Raw genomic sequence first — 21144 nt, 5'->3', positions numbered from 1 at the left:
TGCCCCTCTGGCCTACAGCAAAGAGCACCCCTCTCCTAAATCACAGGCATATTCATGACGCAGTTAGTCTGCTTAGACAGCACTCCGGCGTGAATAAAGGGAGCTGGAGAGGCTGAGCGGCATTAATCACACTGGCCAGGCACTGACCCCTGCAGGTCCAGCCCGCTGTCTTTACAGAGCTGAAAATGGGGACCATAAACCTGTCCCATCCACCCAGCGCAACCCCACCCCACCCGCACTGTCCGAACTTTAAGGACCATTAAACACCGACCGTGTGCCTGAGGCCGTCTACAGGAGCACCCAGAAGCCCCCTTTCCTACAGGCCTCAGCCTCCTGGGATAAACGTTGGCAGACAGGCAGTCAGACTGATTCTACTAACAAACAAAAGCAACATCGTGCTGTGCTTCGCAACATGGATCGGCACAGACAAGGAACACCAAGGTCAATAAACACACAGGCCGGATCCCCGCCTTCCCTGACATCATTTTCACAACGCTATTCCCCTGCCTACAGCCTTTTACTGAACTACTCTGTAAAAACAATATTTTACTTCCTGTGTAACATTATGATCAATCAGAAACGATGGCAGTATTATGAATAAATGCTTATGCACTGCTGCAGACACACACAGCAAGCCTGAAAAACACACTGCTTTCGCTCCTCTCTGTGTGAAAGCATTTGCCAGATGAAGCAGGTGAGAGCTCATTGTGCCCTGCTGACTGAAGCTTTGATAGCTGTGCTGATACAGGCTGAAGCTGTGCTGTGCTGATACAGGCTGAAGCTGTGCTGTGCTGATACAGGCTGAAGCTGTGCTGTGCTGATACAGACTGAAGCTGTGCTGTGCTGATACAGACTGAAGCTGTGCTGATACAAGCTGAAGCTGTGCTGATACAGGCTGAAGCTGTGCTGTGCTGATACAGACTGCAGCTGTTGATAGCTGTGCTGATACAGACTGCAGCTGTGCTGATACAGACTGCAGCTGTTGATAGCTGTGCTGATACAGGCTGAAGCTGTGCTGTGCTGATACAGACTGAATCTGTTGATAGCTGTGCTGATACAGGCTGAAGCTGTTGATAGCTGTGCTGATACAGGCTGAAGCTGTGCTGTGCTGATACAGACTGAATCTGTTGATAGCTGTGCTGATACAGGCTGAAGCTGTTGATGACTGTGCTGATACAAGCTGAAGCTGTTGATAGCTGTGCTGATACAGACTGAAGCTGAGTGGCTCTAACACAGCCTATCCATTTCCTTCTTGATGAAAGAAAGCTGGTGTCAGCCGCAGTGGCAGCCATTTGCTCACCCCGCTCAACCTGTCAGGATTAAACAGCCATCAAAGCAGAAGTACCTGCAGCTACCCCAAGCCACTCATCCAACACTGACACTCTCTCCACAAACTGCCTCCCTGAGGGACAGCTAATTACCCCTTACACTCATCAATGTTTCAATTATAAAGACTGGGGGGTATGGATAAAGACCCATTACCCCTTACCTTATGGAGGAGGGGGAGGAGCTTACCCTGCCACTCTCCACATGGCGGGGGGGGGGGGGTTACCCTGCCACTCTCCACATGGCGGGGAGGGGGGGGTTACCCTGCCACTCTCCACATGGGGGGCGGGCTTACCCTGGCACTCTCCACATGGGGGGGAGGGGGCCTTACACTGGCACTCTCCACATGGGGGGGAGGGGGCCTTACCCTGCCACTCTCCACATGGGAGGGGGACCTTACCCTGGCACTCTCCACATGGGAGGGGAGGGGGGGGTTACCCTGCCACTCTCCACTTGGGGGGGGGGGGGGGGGTTACCCTGCCACTCTCCACATGGGAGGGGGGCCTTACCCTGGCACTCTCCACATGGGAGGGGAGGGGGGGGGTTACCCTGCCACTCTCCACTTCGGGGGGGGGGTTACCCTGCCACTCTCCACTTGGGGAGGGGGGGGGGGGGGGTTACCCTGCCACTCTCCACATGTGGGGGAGGGGGCCTTACACTGGCACTCTCCACATGGGGGGGAGGGGGCCTTACCCTGGCACTCTCCACATGGGAGGGGAGGGGGGGGTTACCCTGCCACTCTCCACTTGGGGGGGGGGTTACCCTGCCACTCTCCACTTGGGGGGGGGGGGGGGGTTACCCTGCCACTCTCCACTTGGGGGGGGGGGGGGGGGGTTACCCTGCCACTCTCCACATGGCGGGGAGGGGGGGGTTACCCTGGCACTCTCCACTTGGGGGGGGGGGGGGGGTTACCCTGCCACTCTCCACATGGCGGGGAGGGGGGGGTTACCCTGCCACTCTCCACATGGCGGGGGCGGCCTTACCCTGGCACTCTCCACATGGGGGGGGGGCTTACCCTGGCACTCTCCACATGGGAGGGGGGCTTACCCTGGCACTCTCCACATGGGGGGGGGCTTACCCTGGCACTCTCCACATGGGAGGGGGGCTTACCCTGGCACTCTCCACATGCGGGGGGGCTTACCCTGGCACTCTCCACATGCGGGGGGGCTTACCCTGGCACTCTCCACATGGGGGGGGGCTTACCCTGGCACTCTCCGCTGCGATCCTCGTACCCAGGGTTGCACAAGCAGTTTCCGATGGGCACAAGCCACTCTCCGTCAGCCCCGCAGTACATCTTCGGCTCGTCCTTCTCCTCCGAGTTGTTGACACAGGACCCCCTGACCTCCACCAGCGAGGATGTGTCCGTGCCCGTGATGGTGTCGGGGAACTGCGCCAGGTTGCGCACCGTCAGAGGGCACTTCTTATAGAAGACCCGCACGGAGACCAGGGCGATGCAGGCGCCCACATCCTGGAAGGCCAGGTAGAAGCCCTTCCGCGTCAGCACCCCCACATCCCGCACCTCCGTGTTCAGCTTCATGATCCGGTCCCCGATATCCACCTGGGTGAAGCTCTCATCGGCCGCGATGGTGTCGATCTTGCCAAACTGGTTCTCGCGGATGTAGCGCTCCTTGTCGTTGTTGGACTCGTAGTAGTACAAGTTGAAGGTCTCCTTGCAAGTGCCCATGACGCCGGGCAGGCTGTTGCAGTCCCGCAGGGTGAACTTGATCTCCATGTAGACCCGCTGCGCCCCGCCGCGGGGGATCCAGTCCGTCCGGAGCCAGTTGTTCTGGCTGGGCTCCATCACGTTGCACACCTGGTAGGTACGGATGGGCGTGTTCTTCTCATCCATGATGCTCACCTCCTCCCACTGCAGAAACAACACACACACATGAGGGGCTGGCCTCACTGGACTGATGCACACGCACGCACACACACACACACTCACACTGTCACACACACGAGCACACACTCACGCATAAACACTCACAGCCACGCCCACACACACTCAGAGTCAGACACACAAACACACACTCACAAACTCACACACACTGTCATGAACACACACACATACACACATAAACTGTAGAAATGTAAGATTTACAGCAAAAATAACCCAAGGTCATTTTAAGGTGCCCATCTTTCATACTAAAGAGTACAATGAAAAATATAACATAGATTTCACTTAACAAATATTTATTTAATGTTAACAAATATTATAGGCCCTTCTGACAAATTCAGCATTGCCAGGCACTTCACCGTTTACGGGTCATGTGTGAATCGGAGCTGGAATTGCACTCGTTACACTTCCGGAATGTTCCTGTGTTCGTGTGAACGAAACTTCAGCATTACCAGATCAAGGACGCCAAACTGAATGACGTGAACTACTACAGCTACACTCCCGTAGCCTACTTGCTCATTAGAAAATGGCAGATTATAATTACATTTTCTCTTTACTAGAAATATATGTGAGCAAACTTTAGCTAGCTTCTCTGGCTAGTAAGCCAGAATAAAAATAATTAATTTCCAGATAACGATTAGCAAAAGAAGCCAGTAACGCTGCCGGCCAAAACAGGTAATACAGCAATGTTACATGTGGGAAAGCGGCTATATCCGGCGAGAAATATAGGGTATCGTCGGTTGAATAATCGCGGATGAGGAAATGTATAAAATCCGAATCGAAATATTTTGGACTATAGCAATAGAAAAGTACTGTGAGTGTTATTTAAACGATGGTCAAAAAACAATCATCAACGTTTATACAGAGAGCGAGTCGTGCAAGTAAACCAGTGAAATAATCATGCTCTTACAGAATCTTAGTTACGCAGCCACCAGACTGACTACATTATTATTATTATTATTATTATTATTATTATTAATAATAATAATAATAATAATAATAATAATAATAATAATAACATTAACAGTTATATAGCACTTTTCCAAATCGACTTTTCGATCTTCCAAAGCACTTCAGTCTGTGCATTCTGGTCCGCCTATGACTCGGGAATGATTTACCTTTCATGACCAGGACTATCAGCTTACGACCGAATACTTTACATGACCAAGTGTTTAAACCTCGTTTCATCGCGGAGCTGAATTAGGGCTGTTGGAAACTGATTCAAAAGTCTCTACTATGTCCACAGAAGTGTCGGAAGCTCCGGATGGCCAGTTCTCTTATGGGGCACGGCGCATTCGGGATCGCTGTCTAGGGCTGCATTCCATACAAAGCGATCACATTTCATCTTTCTGAAAATGTTAAATGTGCTTATTAACTGGTTGGAATTATATATGGCTCAGTAATTCGGCTCCGTCGTGAGAAAGAAGAAAAGTGTGGAAATAGATTTTAAAGAGACTGCCTCCCACCCCCTTTCTCTGGTCTAAATAGGAAGCCAAGCTTTCACCACGATAAAGCTGTATCTTTCCCGGACTCGGAGAGAATGGGGGCACTTGCTCGTAATCGGGAGCTGAATGTGTACTTGTTGGCGCTGCCAGGACCCTGTCAATCACGAGGCTCCGGGGGATAAAGCGGGTGAGGAGCCGACACTGTGCGCCCTGACACGGGACCAAGCAGCCCGGACCAGCCAAGTTCAAGGAAAAACTAACAAAAGTGGTGGGTGGCGACTGAAAACGTCGCCACCCAAAAAAAAAAAAAAAAAGAAAAAGTTTTTTTATACCGCGGTTTTAAGATGAAGAATACGTTTTCTCACTCACATCAATCCCTTCCTGAAAAGAAAATACTAAACTGATTAAAAGAGATAGGTTCATTGTGGTAGATCAACATATTTTTCAGGTTATTTTTTAACATTTATTTATTTATTTATTTATTTATTTATTTATTTATTTATTCATTTACTTATTGTATTATGGACTACATTTGTGTATACGGTATAAGTATAAGTATACGGTGTTCAAATAGTCTATATAAACTATTAAACATCTACAACTTCACAAAACATTGAATGTCACAGGCTAGGTTTGCAGACAAAAATGCACACATACAATATACGTGTGTGTGTACAGTTCATGGCCAGAAGAATGTGGACACCCCTTCTAATTAGTGGGTTCAGCTACTTCACTTACACCCTTTGCTAACAGGAGCATAAAATCAAGCACGCAGCCATACGATCTCCATAGACACACATTGGAAGCAGAGTGGGTTGTACTGAAGAGCTCACTGCCTTTCAGCTTGCCACTGTCATAGAATGCTTTCCAAAAAGCCTGGCCAATTGTGGATGCTGTTATTGTGAAGTGGAAATGTCTAGGAGCAATAACAGCTCAGCTGTTAGGCCACAGAAAAATACACACACATACAAAATACTTGTGTGTGTACTGTATACTCATACATTGGGATGACAGGTATGCCATCAAGCCAAGTTACGGCTTGGTAGGGTAGCATGTTCCATACCTGTACAGCACAGAGAGTTTGCCACTTTTCAGGGTTTCCTACAGAAGTAAAACACAAGCACACAAAGCCCCAACTTTGGGGATTTTGCGTTTTTCCTCCTTTTTCCTGCTGATTACATCATCATAACTGCCCCAGGCTCACACAGAATATGTCTTCCGATTGGACATTTAGCCAATATAAACATGGGATACACGCACTAAATTGACACATATAGAAGCACACACATTTACATAAATAATAATCATTTTCAGCCCCCACGGCTAGTGCCGTGTATTTCATCTTGCATGAAAAAACAACTTTCCTCAGTATAAGCAAGCTCTTGCTTCTGCTAGATCAGCCTTTTTCTCAAAACTAATTGAGCAAAACAGACATAACCCAAAATTTCTATTTTGTACTGTGGATAAATTAACTAAAAAACAATCATCAGAGTTTTCAACTTATCCCTCCAATCTTAGCAGCAATGACTTCGATCAGAAAATTGAGGCTATTAGAGACCAGATTTCCAAACTGTCTCCATAATGCACTATTCCTGTTCATGTTAATAAACAGCCCCGCACCTGGTTACAACAGGAAGATTTACAGACAGCGGTACTAAATTGTTTTACGCCCATTAGCATGGTTGAGTTATCCGAATTAGTTATGTCCTCAAAACCGACGACCTGTCTACTCGATCCTATTCCTTCAAATTGGATTAAAGAACTATTTCCGGTACTAGGCCAGCATATACTAAAAATCATTAACACATCCCTAGTCACAGGATATGTACCTGAGTCACTAAAAGTGGCAGTTATTAAGCCATTATTGAAGAAACCAAACCTAGATCCTGATAAATTGGAAAAGTATAGACCTATTTCAAACCTTCCATTTCTAATGATCAAAATTATTGGAGAAAACTGTTGCTAAGCAACTAAGTGCATACCTTAGCTCTAATGGTATCCTTGAAGTATTCCAATCAGGGTTTAGACCCCACCACAGCACAAAAACCGCACTTATCAAGGTTACAAATGATTTACTACTGTCAGCCGACTGTAACTCTGTGTCGGTTCTTGTACTCCTCAACCTGAGTGCAGCTTTTGACACAATTGATCATGGAATTCTACTGGACAGACTCCAGGCCTGTGTTGGACTTCATGGACAGGCACTCGCATGGTTTGGATCATACCTATGTGACAGGAAACAGTTTGTCAAATTAAAAGAAGAAGAGTCCAGCTCCTCAATAATGAAATACGGTATTCCACAAGGATCAGTACTAGGACCAGTACTCTTCTCGCTATATATATGCTACCACTTGGCAATATTATCCGGGCACATGGCGTAGAGTTCCACTATTATGCGGACGATACTCAGATTTATATTTCAATGAAACCTGGTGAAGCACTGCCACTTTCATGGTTAGAGGCCTGTATTGTAGATACCAAGGTTTGGATGCTTTCAAATTTTCTGCTCCTAAATTCAGATAAGACTGAAATGTTGGTTTTAGGTCCCAAAATATTAAGGGAGAAATTGTCTACTCTCACCTTAAACTGTGATGGTTGTTTGGCTGAACCTAATATAGTCATTAAAGACCTTGGTGTCACCATTGATCCTGATCTATCTTTTGACACCCATATAAAAACATATCCAGAATTGCCTTCTTTCAGCTACGCAACATAGCTAAAATTAGACATTTCCTGTCAGTTGGGGATGCTGAAAAATTGATCCATGCGTTTGTTACGTCTAGGTTAGATTACTGTAATGCCCTGCTATCTGGCTGCCCTAACAACTCGTTAAAGAGTCTCCAGCTTGTGCAGAATGCAGCTGCTCATATCTTGACCAGAACGAAGAAGTATGAGCACATTACACCAGTACTAGCGTCGCTTCTCTGGTTACCCATTAAGCATAGGATAGATTTCAAGGTTTTGCTCCTGACTTTTAAAGCTCTGCATGGACATGCACCTGTGTACGCAACTAACCTGCTCCTACCTTATAAGCCCACAAGGTCACTCCGATCCCAAGACGCAGGCTACTTGGTAGTCCCAAGAATTTCCAAAAACCTAAAAGGTGGTAGGGCTTTTTCCTACAGGGCCCCACTACTGTGGAACTACTGTGGAACCAGCTTACAAAAGGAGTCAGACTCAGTCTCAATATTTAAATCTGGATTAAAAACGCACCTCTATGCTCAGGCTTATAATCAGTTATAGTCTGGAGACAGGGTGCGAGAAGCCTGTAATCATAGAGCTTTGTAGGTGGTAATCCTTTCCTTACTGTCACCTGTCAATCAGCTGTGACCCGACTTTATATGGGCTGGCTCTTGATAGGCGGGTATGGTTTTCCACCCCTCATGACTGCATGGGCTCTCCATCCCTGTCCTAGTAGCTATGCAGCCATATATTACTCCTGGCGGGATCCCCCAATACATACTGCTGCCACTTTACCCACTGTCTTCTATATTGCAAATTCCCTAATTGCCGTTTCTACCCTCTTCCCCACGCTGCTGGCGGGGCTCTTGCCCCAACCCTCGAGAGTGCTTTGAGAGTCATCTGGTCTCCCCCACCTCTGCAGTCCAGCCCCTCTTTCGTCATTGCCTCCACCCTGCCCACATCTGTCGCCACCTGCTGTTCCCCATCACCGCCACCCGGCCCCACCCATCATCTGAGCCACATCATAAACCCTATGAAAATGTTGGTTACCAGTCGGCACCCTGAGCCGACCAGAGGAGGATGGGTTTCCCCCTTGAGCCTGGTTCCTTCCAAGGTTTCTCCCCATCTGCCACAAGGAGTTTTTCCTTGCCACTTTTGCCTTAGGCTTGCCCCTGTGGGGGTTTAGACCAGGGTTGTCTGTAAAGCGTATTGTGACAACTGCTGTAAAATACGCTATACAAATAAAATTTGATTGATTAATTTGATTTGAGTGCACTAGTAGCTCCCTATGGGACCTTCGAACAAATGAGCCAGCTTCAAATCCCACCTCAGATTCAGGCAAATCTCTTATTACTCATTACACTGGGTTACTTGCTATTGCTATTGCTATTATTTAGTTATTTTTTATTGCATTTGCAACTGCATAATCTTTGTGGGAAACTAATGTATATTGCTGAAATCCATTCTCTTTCATTTAAACACTCTTCAAACCTGAAACTTCCATCTACCTTTAGAAGAATGAGCAAACAACGTGATTAAACAATAACCCTTTGTTCCTAATCCACTTCATATTGTTTGAATCCCACTCGGTAAAATGCACCCACATTTTAGTTTTGCTTATGACATTTTGACCGAGTTTAGCGTTAACTAGCTTGCTAACAAGTCAACAGAGTGAGTGTATAATGTTAGTACAGGCAGCCCTGTAATTAAGCACGGAAATCTGCGCTGCGATTCGACCTGCTGGTGGCATGGGAAGCAGTGCAAGATAATGAGTCAATTTCACTGTTCATGGCAATTAGTGAGTGTATGAAATATTTCCTTATGAAATATTGATGTTCAAATTATATAACAGTGTTCAATACATTTGTTTAGGAAAAGTTAAAAGAGGAAGCCATAGGCTATGGACTTCTTCACAGCAGGTTTCAGGTTTATTGATTATCTTAAAGTGATAAATTGACCGTATTTCTACTGTTAACTCCTTCTTATCTAGGCCACCCTGCAAACCCCAGGTTTCTAAATTAATGTTAGCTAGCCCTATATATCCTCTATCGACATACAGACAAATAGTAGATCTGTCATGTACACGATATCTATTAAAACATTTCCATTTAAAAATACGAGAAACACTTAATTTCATTCATGATAAGAGAAAAATTAGTGAATGCATACCTATGAGTTTCTTTCAGCTACAGCATGGGTTAGCATGCATACATGTAAATGGTAAATGGACTGCATTTATATAGCGCTTTTATTCAAAGCGCTTTACAATTGATGCCTCTCATTCGCCAGAGCAGTTAGGGGTTAGGGGTTAGGTGTCTTGCTCAAGGACACTTCGACATGCCCAGGGCGGGGTTTGAACCGGCAACCCTCCGACTGCCAGACAATCGGTCTTACCTCCTGAGCTATGTCGCCCCCTATGAGTGTGTATGCACGTCTCTCAAAGCCAACATATGCATTACTATTATCACTTACTCATAACAAACACAGTACAAAAAGAAATACCTGAAGAAAAACACAAATGGCAGGTTACTCACACATTCAAAGCACTTTCTATAAGTCATTCATTCAAACTTGCAAAATATAGGCCTCCCATTAATATGGGATACTGATATCCAAATTGGGCCAAGATCAATATTGTCGGCCAACCCTGGTATAGGCATGCAGTTAATAATGTGATGACACATGCATTATATATATATATATATATATATATATATATATATATATATACGTCATTGCATTAATTACACACCTATTCCAGGGTTGGTTGCAATAACCCCAAAATCAGTGCCAACCAAACAACCCCGCTCATGTTGGGACCCATCACTGTAATAATATGAAGTTACCCAGCTAACATCACTCATCACAGGCTATTCAAATCTTACATAAAAATGCAGCCGATTTAGAAATATTTATTGAAATCTCCCACCATTCTTTAAAGAGAAAGAGAGGGTCATTCTGTGTGTTTAACCTCAAATACCTTGTTCAAGCTCGATGCATCCACCCAAAAAGGCTGTGTTACATTTGGTCAAAATCTTTCTCTTATGTATATATATTTATGTGTGCGCGCGTGTGCGCGTGTGCGCATGTGTGCCCATGTGTGCCCACCAGTTTCATTCCCATTGCTTATAAAACAATCTGTAATGTGAATGTTTACCAGCTCCACGACTTTCTCCTAGACGCTCGTGCACCATAAACCGTGCCCCACGACTGCAGTCCGGAGAACAACTGAGCCTGTGTTTAACCAGCGCGCGCCTCGGGGCCTGTTTTAGGTAGCGCTGTTTCCCGTGCAAAAGCAACAGCGGACGCTGGTGCCTTTGGTGAACTCTAGAAATTACAATGTGATGATAACCTCAGTGTTGTCCCATTTCCCATTCCCCATCTTTTAATGGCAAACCACCAATGCAATGCCTTCATTGACAAACATAACGTTCTGAACCTTTCTGAGGAAAGGACTGGCTATAATGCTTCCCCACAAAGAATGGCCAGATTCACATTCAATTCGGGAAACATGACGCCAAATTAAGTATCTGTCTCCAATCGGAGCATTACCGGAGTCTGGTGGAATGCATAAAGAAATGCGTCTTCCCGCATGTTTAATTCAGAGAACACTTACCCCTCCTTCTGCTGGACTCGCAACCCATCCAAGTTCCCCTTGTACTGATTTGGAATCCAGCAAAGTAACTATAAAGCGAAACAATGCACATGTCAGTATATCTGCTCTATCGACACAAAATATATTTCCATTACTTCACTTGAAGAAAATGTGTATGAAAAAAATACAATTGTTTTGTCCGTATTGTTGCTTCTGAAGTTTCCGTCTGTTTAATTGAAAGAAACTGCTGTTTTAACACCCTTTCTCGATTTGCCTTCAGAGGAAATGTTGATTTTTAAAAAGTCAAAATTGGTATTAAATCATTCACGCTATGTTTGTAACCCTATAGCTACACAACAGAAAATACATCTTATCGTGTCATCGTAAGACCATTGAAGGTATAGGCTACATAAAATGGATAAACGGCGACTGCATAGAAACACGTATGTACACATAGGGTCGGCAACCATGTATGTCTTCAATTAGGCTACTGTTATCACTTGTATGGGATTGAACGAACATTTAGAGACATTCATAAGGAAATTCTTAACGACATAATCCCAAAGCAGTAGGAGAATGGCCGGTACTGTGGAAATCTAATCTGATGCGCTATCGCTATCTGTGTTAGTTTGGGATTCGGACGGCATCATAAAAACCCATCGGGGGTACTGGGCGCGAGCCAGCCGTCTCAGTTTGATCACAGAGTATTTGTCGGTGGAGGCTTTTGAGCTTGGTATGCAGATTTGTTTCTTCACGAAAAACAATTGTAATCTTTCACTTTCAATTAATTTAGTATGGATTAAATATCGCACGTGCATTATATAAATGTGGGAAACCGAAGAACAGAGCAGCGTGCGTGACTTGAATTCACTGACACGCAAAAAACAAAACAAAAACAAAAAAAACAGCGTTAGCCTTAAAATCACACTTCAATTGTGTCGATAACTTCACATTTACTAGCTGTTGACTGAATCATGTCCCGGATTAAGGATGAGGTCATGGCGACTAATTATACATTTTAACAGAAACATTAGTGTGAAGAATGAACACCATTAAACAAGTGAAATAATAATTTCCGTGGCATTAAGCGTATTCGAACTTACATAGATGAATAAACTTGATAAGACCAACAGTTTGGCTTCATTTTGTAATAATCACTAAACCTGTCACATAAAAAGCGCACACAGGCAAGCCAAAAAAAAACCTTGCTAAATTAATTTACGCGAATTCCGAATTCGATGTTTGAATGTCCTTCCAAATACAACCGGCTCCGAAAATACTCACAAATTGGACTTAAATGTTATATATATATTTAGTACTCAGGCACTCCTGTAACCATGCTGTGTGTGTGTGTGTGTGTGTGTGTATACATATGTATATATATTAACAGAGCATGGTTACAGCAGTACCACAGTGCGCATGTAGAATTTTTGACAGTCCTCCTTTCTTGCCGGTGGTCCGGCAGAGTGACTCAGATCATTCCAGGTCGCAAAGCCATTTTCTTGATACAGGGCTCCTGAGAATCCGCGATGAAAAGTGGAACTCATTAGTAACAGAGCGTGCGCGTGCATATCTACCGTTTCCTCGACTAAAATACACTAATGCAAGAAATGCTCAGGTTAAATTTTATCGTCCGGTTGATCGTGCACTTCTACACGGTGCGGGACACGTACGGACCCTCCAGGCAAAGTGAGACCAATGTGCCGTCCGCGTGGAGTAACCCACCAAAAAGCCAAGCGGTTCGCACGACTGTACAATTTCTTACCTTCATTTTGAGGATAAATCCGTGCCGAGGAAACGAACGTGGAAATTTTGAACAGGATAGAAGTCGCCATGTACAGAATTCTGGCCATTTGTGTCATTTGTCACTCGCTGTTTCTGTTGCTCCGTGCTGCACGCCTCCAAATTTCTCTTTCCCTGTGGAATAAGCGTCTATGTCTCAGTCTGCCGAGCTGCCCGTCGCTCTCATTGCCAGGGGGCGTTTCTTCACTCGCTGACGCTACTGTCAATCCAACTAGGGAAAGAAAGAAAGGGAAAAAGTCAAATAATCATTAACCGCACTGCTTCTCTTGTTTCGTTTGAGTGGTGGTTTAGTGAAGATAAAAGGTGCGCGAGTTTTTATGGACACGCGCTCCCCAGGCACTTCTTGACGATTCCTAAAATGAAAGATTTAAGAGATTAAACCATGATAAACGTTTTCTGGACACCACCTTTAAATTAATATTTTAATGGACGATGAATACTTGTGATACGTGAAATGAGTGCATTGATTAATTAGGTTATTTGTTTATGCGCACATTTGAATATTTAGAATCACTTTGGTTATTTTCCCAGCAAATGGCCGTTTACTTGTTTTACAGTGTAGTTTCCCAAACAGGCCGACTTGTGAGATGCGAGCCGTTTTTATGCATTTGAAATATGCAAGTAGCTTCATCAGAAGCAAAGTAGCCCATTACAATAATTCCAAAATATATTATATTTTCCCCGCAACTTCCTGAAGCTGCGAGAGCAAGTCAGGCGCACTGCATTAAAAGACGGTATGTCTAAACTGAGCAAACGGGTTTGAATGTTAGCTGGCCCGTGTTAAAAAGCCGCATGGTAATCAGGGGCAACAGCGATGCGATACGATAGACATTACACCACGCTACGATTTGTGACAAGGGCGCCACCTAGAGGACGCAGACACGGGACCTGGCGGTTGAGGGTACTGCTGCAGGATTGTAGAAGGCCCAGCTAGTATAGTGGGGTGCAAAAAAACGTGAACGCCGACGCCGACATTTTTATTCGAGAAACATATATGCCAATTTTTCACCGGTAATATTTAATTTGAAATAGGCTAGGGATTTCCGTTAACAATGTTTTTTTATAGATCTCGCCCTGCATTAAGACAGTATTTTAATTATTAAAATTTTTATTTTAATAACGCATGCTTTAAATTCTCAAGCATGACTGAGTGTTTACCCACTGGATTCGGAATTAAAATGTACTGCTATGTTCATGTGGAGTATGCTTATATAATCCGGAATGAAGAAGAAAACGCGGCGCATTGGCCTACTTCCGAAAACGTAGCATATGCTTTTCATTTGAATAAAACCTTTGCAAACAATACCTGATTTATTTCAGTTTTGCAAAGACAACTTACACAGCAACCCTGAAACAAAAGAGGTATCTTATCTTCTGTTAAACATTCCATCTGCTCCCCTCTCTTCATAGTGCTGAATTGTTTCTTTTTCTTTTTATGACTTTCTTTCACGTCCACCTACGGTCGAACTGCCTTTCTCAAGGCGCTGTCCAGCTATTTGCTATGGAGGTCGCGCGCATGGAATGCATTGCGCTGCGCTGTCCGCCGCAAATCCTAAAACACACGGGGAGGAAACCCCGAGGAGGTCGTAGCCCAACAGTGTCCTCTTTCACGGCGACAGTGGGACGGAAGGTAAAACACAGTCAAGCATTTTGCAGTTTGACAACCGCCGACCTCTTTGCAGAAGAGGAGCACTTGTTTTCCGGACTCTGTTTTAACGTCGGGAAGGTGCAGAAAGCTTAAATGACGGAAGCGCGTGAGGGGGCGCGGAGGTGTCTGTATGCTGAAGATGAGGGGGTGCGGAGTTGTCCGTAGGAGGAAGATAAAGAGTATTCAGTTTCTTCCGCAAGGGAGGAATTTTAACTGCCGTCTAAACACCAGTCGCATAAACACTATTCACAAAAAGGCCAAATGCAGAAAGAAAAAACGCATTTGCGTTTCTTCTTGCAGAAAAAGACGTGTAGGCTTATGTAGTAAGGGAATGTTCATCGGAAGCGGTCGTCAGGAGTCAAATACCGAAAAATGCGTATGATACATTACAAGTATGATATACATTGTGTGTTTATTAATGCGGGTAGACAATAGTATTTCAGCTTCTGTTTCAGATAAGACAATGATAGACTGAAATAACAAAACATTCACGAGATTAGGCTATTTTGCCCAACAATGCTCGCCATTTTTCTACATCTAAGGGGTATCTACACACAGTTCTACGCATTAAAATGACAATAGAAATATAGCCGTACCTGCATTTTAATGTTGGGGGCCATGTAGGACAAAGCAGGAAAATCGGAAATTGTGACAAAAGACAGTGACAGAAATTGCGACATGAAAATTACTTATCTATTTACATTTCAATTGGTTATGCTGAATTTGGATTCTTTATCTTATCATACAGTCGTTTTATGAATATATTGTAGTACAGGACAGTTTTTATTGAATAAATAGCTTTGAAAGTAGTTTTCAACATGCCATAATGATCTTTCTCCATTACAGAAACAACTATGCGGGTTTACATTAATACATTTTTTAAAAATGATCTCTCAAGAATGATCCATTTTCTTACTGGTTGTTGAACAGGGTGGTAATGCTGTTAGAATATGTGCTATACTATGTATTTCCCCATGAACTGAGCATGGTATGCATAAATAAATATAAAATGGCATGTCTTTGAAATCTATCAGAAATAAAGTCAGGGATGTACAGGCAGCAGGACACTGTTAGCGATTTACAGCAGCACAGTTAGATATTTACAGCTTATAGTTTTACAGCAGCAGAGTTAGAGATTTATAGGAGCACTGTTAAATATTTAGAGCAGCACAGTTAGAGATTTACAGTAGCACAGTTAGATATTTACAGTAGCACAGTTAGGGATTTACAGCAGCACAGTTAGAGATTTACAGTAGCACAGTTTGAGATTTACAGTAGCACAGTTAGATATTTACAGCAGCACAGTTAGAGACTGAAGAACAGCACTGTTTTTGAGGAGGACTGCACTGAGCTGAAGCGGTAGGCTTAGTCTATGTTCTCTCAGTACTGGATTGAATTAAATAATTATAAATAGTAATGTGTCCCTCTACCTGCAGCAGCAGGTTGACATGTGTTATTGACAGTCTATTAAAGGGTGAAATCCAGATAAATGTATACCAGGTTTACATTGGCCTGCTCTGTTGTGTTTCCTATAAATACATATATTGATGAAAAGGGTCTGGATACCCTAAATGCAATACTACACTCCCATTATCTGAACATGATGAGTATAGTTAGGGTGATGGAGAATACCAGTGCATGCACATTCAAACTACGTAAGTAAAGGAAGTAACGTCTGCACACCACTCACAAATGACCAATAATTTCTTTAAAAATGCACCACCACACAATCAGTGTTTCCCCTAAAAATACACCACCACACCATCAGAGTTTCCCCTAAAAAATACACCACCACACCATCAGTCTCCCCTAAAAATACACAACCACACAGTTTCCCCTAAAAAAATACACCACACAATCAGTTTCTCCTAAAAAATATACCACCACACCATCAGTTTCCCCTAAAATACACCACCACACCATCAGAGTTTCCCCTAAAAAATACACCACCACACCATCAGAGTTTCCCCTAAAATACACCACCACACCATCAGAGTTTCCCCTAAAAATTACACCACTACACAATCAGAGTTTCTCCTAAAAAATACACCTGCAAATGCCTGCACAAACTCATGTTGCTTAAAATTCCCATTTCTACCATTCTACCAGCTTCACCCATTACTTTTCCTCTTCATGGTAATAAGCCATTCAAGGAGTTTTCCCTGCAGTGTAATGTCTAAATTTACCTTTATTATGGCTAAAATTATGGAAAAATGTGAGTGCTGTACAGGTCATTTCTAGAAGTCTTGTTTAGCCCTGCTACATCTAATATGACATTTGTGAGAAAGATGCAAGTGTTTAATAACAGTGAACCATAATCTATTGAGCATATTTCACAGCAACTGCAGCACTGAAAACGACTAACTGAGAAATGGGAGGTACAGCCCGCCCCCCCATCCCCCCCCCCCTCTCCCCCCGCTATGGACGGCTTACTAATTATCTAGCAACTATAACAATACTGCGGTCTTTTTACTAGTAATTCAGGCATAATGTACATGAGACCGCCATCCACCTGCTTCTGTGTACGTCTGCCACTTGGGACGTGTTGGGATTTAGAATGGGGCCAGATTGGGCCAGACTGTGGCAGTGAGGCGGGCAGAGCGGGACCGCTGGGGGAATGGTGGTAGACGGCGAGCAGGTGACGTGACGTCTCCAGGGCTTCGGTCTCACGCCTTTGTGGTGGAGCGGTTGCTCCGGCGAAACAATCTCGGCCGAAATAATGAGTCGGGCAAAGCATCTGCGCTCCAGGACGGCTGTGGTCGGCATCGATTGTCCGCCAGTGTGAGGGATGAATGGCGGCCGGCGTAGCCGTAAAGCTGGGTTAGACAGGGGGGCGGCTCACAGGGAACTGGCCAATGGGAGCTGGGCTTGACCGGCGGGCCCTATTGATCGGTGGCCCTGTTGGGGGTGCTGGCGGCGGGCGGTTCTGACACGGGGCACTCGGTCGCATCAGGACCGTTGTTTTTGGTCATTTGTGTCACAGATTTTTGATTGATGACTCTCAGATAATTTCTCCATTCTCCCAAATGAAGGGACCCCTTAAGCGGTCCCCCAGCTACCCCCCAGATGGCATCTGCCCACACATCTGCATTGTGTGCCACTCACACTGCGCTCTGTGTTCCTGGCCACGCCCCGTGTCCCAGGTTGAGCTCTCACCCCCCTGTACCCCTCCCACACTAAATTTCATCTGACCAATAGAGAAGCGGCAAGCCCTGGTCCTGGAGAGCCCAAACTGCAGACACAAAGAGGCCAGGCTGGGGGGGGGCGGGGGGGTTCTGGGGGGGCAGGGGGGTGTGGGAGAGAATGATACAAACCGGCACTCTGCCATTCAGCCAGAATCCCCTTTTCAAACACATCAGCGCGCTATAAAGCTAAAACTGTTCATTTCTACACGCAGGCCTGCAGAAGATCTTTCCCACTGAAATGAACCCATCAGATGAACCCTCTTGGTGTTCAGTGCTGGGTGGGGCTGTGTGTGGGAGGCCATGTAGAGGGGTGAGATTCTGCCAGCCCAGTTTAATGTTTCAGATGCAGTCACAGGCTGTGAATCATAAACATGATTGTTTTCTCCTTTCTGAGAGATGTGGTAGAGTTGGGCAGGAATCTCAACTCAGAAAACATGCCAGATCTACTAAAGCAGGGATGAGCAATTCCAGTCTTCGAGGGCCAGTGTGTAAGCAGGTTTTTTCCCCACCAAAAATCCTGGCTAAATGAGTTAACTGACTGTTTATACCTACACTGGTTCACTCGTAGCTTAGATTACAGTACACAGTATTATATTGGGACACAAGCACAACTGACACTAATGCAGCTGCTGCACAACTGACACTAATGCAGCAACTGCCCAACTGACACTAATGCAGCTGCTGCACAACTGACACTAATGCAGCCACTGCCCAACTGACACTAATGCAGCCGCTGCACAACTGACACTAATGCAGCCGCTGCACAACTGACACTAATACAGCCGCTGCACAACTGACACTAATGCAGCCGCTGCCCAACTGACACTAATGCAGCTGCTGCACAACTGACACTAATGCAGCCACTGCCCAACTAACACTAATGCAGCCGCTGCCCAACTGACACTAATGCAGCCACTGCCCAACTGACACTAATGCAGCTGCTGCACAACTGACACTAATGCAGCCGCTGCACAACTGACACTAATGCAGCTGCTGCACAACTGACACTAATGCAGCCCCTGCCCAACTGACACTAATGCAGCCGCTGCCCAAATGACACTAATGCAGCCTATGCCGAACTGACACTAATGCAGCGGCTGCACAACTGACACTAATGCAGCGGCTGCCCAACTGACACTAATGCAGCGGCTGCACAACTGACACGAATGCAGCGGCTGCACAGCTGACACTAATGCAGCGGCTGCACAACTGACACTAATGCAGCGGCTGCACAACTGACACTAATGCAGCGGCTGCCCAACTGACACTAATGCAGCGGCTGCACAAATGACACTAATGCAGCGGCTGCACAGCTGACACTAATGCAGCGGCTGCACAACTGACACTAATGCACCGGCTGCCCAACTGACACTAATGCAGCGGCTGCACAACTGACACGAATGCAGCGGCTGCACAGCTGACACTAATGCAGCGGCTGCACAACTGACACTAATGCAGCGGCTGCACAACTGACACTAATGCAGCGGCTGCCCAACTGACACTAATGCAGCGGCTGCACAAATGACACTAATGCAGCGGCTGCACAGCTGACACTAATGCAGCGGCTGCACAACTGACACTAATGCACCGGCTGCACAACTGACACTAATGCAGCCTTACAGGGGACCCCCAGTTTAAATATGGCCTTACACGGTCACTCTGCTTTAAATGTGGCCTTACACGGTCACTCTGCTTTAAATATGGCCTTACACGGTCACTCTGCTTTAAATATGGCCTTACACGGTCACTCTACTTTAAATATGGCCTTACACGGTCACTCTGCTTTAAATATGGCCTTACACGGTCACTCTGGTTTACACCACAAAGCCGTGTTAGCTTTATCTCCTGAGCTTTGCTGCCATTTCAGTTCTTAAATCTGCTCTGGGAAAAAAAGTTTTCTTTCCCATAGCATAAAAGATTCTGACGCTGCCATAATGCTGCACAGTTTGCATGTCCCTCCAATAATTCACTGTGGTTCAAAGGTGGGAGGCTAAAACAGACATTTTTGTTTTGGCAAACACTGTAGTTTGATATTCTTCCTAGAAGACTAATTTTCCTGGGGAGCTGTTGGTAAAGGGCATTGCCACATACATTGTCGTTATTTATTCTTCATCACTGTGCATGTAAGGGCTCAGGAGAGAAAGGCATTTTTTATTCTGCCTGAAAAATCACGTCATGAAGAAAGTTGTTGAGAGGCATTCTGTAGAGAGAAAGGAATAGTGGTGAACCATTGCTACATGTGGACAAGAACAACATGTGCATCAAGATCAAAGTGTAAATGCAGTGAAAGAATAATATAGTCATGAGACCACATCTACATTCAAAGCATCTTGCAGACACAACATTCCACAGACACAGCGTCCTGCAGACACAGAGTCCTGCAGACACAGCATCCAGCAGACACAGAGTCCTGCAGACACAGAGTCCTACAGACACAGCATCCTGCAGACAGAGTCCTACAGACACAGAGTCCTACAGACACAGCATCCTGCAGACAGAGTCCTGCAGACACAGAGTCCTACAGACACAGCATTCTGCAGACAGAGTCCTATGGACACAGAGTCCTACAGACACAGCATCCTGCAGACAGAGTCCTACAGACACAGAGTCCTACAGACACAGCATTCCGTAGACAGAGTCCTATGGACACAGAGTCCTACAGACACAGCATCCTGCAGACAGAGTCCTACAGACACAGAGTCCTACAGACACAGCATCCAGCAGATACAGAGTCCTGCAGACACAGAGTCCTACAGACACAGCATCCTGCAGACAGAGTCCTGCAGACACAGCATCCTGCAGACAGAGTCCTACAGACACAGAGTCCTACAGACACAGCATCCTGCAGACAGAGTCCTGCAGACACAGCATCCTGCAGACAGAGTCCTACAGACACAGAGTCCTACAGACACAACATCCTGCAGACAGAGTCCTATAGACACAGAGTCATGCAGGCAGAGTCATGCAGACACAGAGTCCTACAGACACAGCATTCTGCAGACAGAGTCCTATGGACACAGAGTCCTACAGACACAGCATTCTGCAGACAGAGTCCTATGGACACAGAGTCATACAGACACAGCATCCTGCAGACATCCTGCACTTCATCCTCCTGTCCTCCCTGGCAGCAACAGGGATCTGCGGCACAGTCCTTGACTGGATTGAGTCTTACCTCTCCGACGGTTCCTTCGAGGTTGACTGGGTTGGTAAAGTATCGCCGCCCCGTCCCCTCGCCTCCGGAGTTCCCCAGGGCTCAGTCCTCGGTCCCCTTCTCTTCTCCTTATACACCAGATCCCTTGGCCCTGTAATCTCTGCCAATAGCTTGTCCTATCACTGTTATGCTGACGACACGCAACTCTTTCTCTCCTTCTCCCCATCGGACACACAGGTCCCTGCCCACATCTCTGCTTGCCTGAGGGACATCCAGAGCTGGATGGACAATCATCACCTGAAGCTCAACCCGGGTAAGACGGAGCTAATCTTTATTCCTGCTCTAACCTCTCCCCTCCTAGATTTTTCAATTTCCCTAGGGGACACCTTAGTGACATCATCACCCTGTGCCA

At 45.6% G+C, this 21144-nt stretch overlaps 1 protein-coding gene across 1 annotated transcript in view; it reads right to left on the bottom strand.

The window, feature by feature from the left end:
- Positions 1-12807, bottom strand: part of epha4l (eph receptor A4, like) — a 46900-nt gene extending 34093 nt beyond the window's left edge. The window contains exons 1-3 of the mRNA XM_035383817.1: positions 12711-12807; positions 10967-11034; positions 2530-3193 (exon numbers count right to left, since the gene is read on the bottom strand). Of these exons, the coding sequence (XP_035239708.1) occupies positions 2530-3193; positions 10967-11034; positions 12711-12807 (829 nt within the window). The remainder of the gene's footprint in view (positions 1-2529; positions 3194-10966; positions 11035-12710) is intronic.
- Between the last annotated feature and the right edge of the window lie 8337 nt (positions 12808-21144).

The sequence above is a fragment of the Anguilla anguilla genome, chromosome 12 (genome assembly GCF_013347855.1).
Source record: "Anguilla anguilla isolate fAngAng1 chromosome 12, fAngAng1.pri, whole genome shotgun sequence".
Classification (NCBI taxonomy): Eukaryota; Metazoa; Chordata; class Actinopteri; order Anguilliformes; family Anguillidae; genus Anguilla; species Anguilla anguilla.
This window is presented reverse-complemented; position numbering and strand designations above follow the sequence as displayed.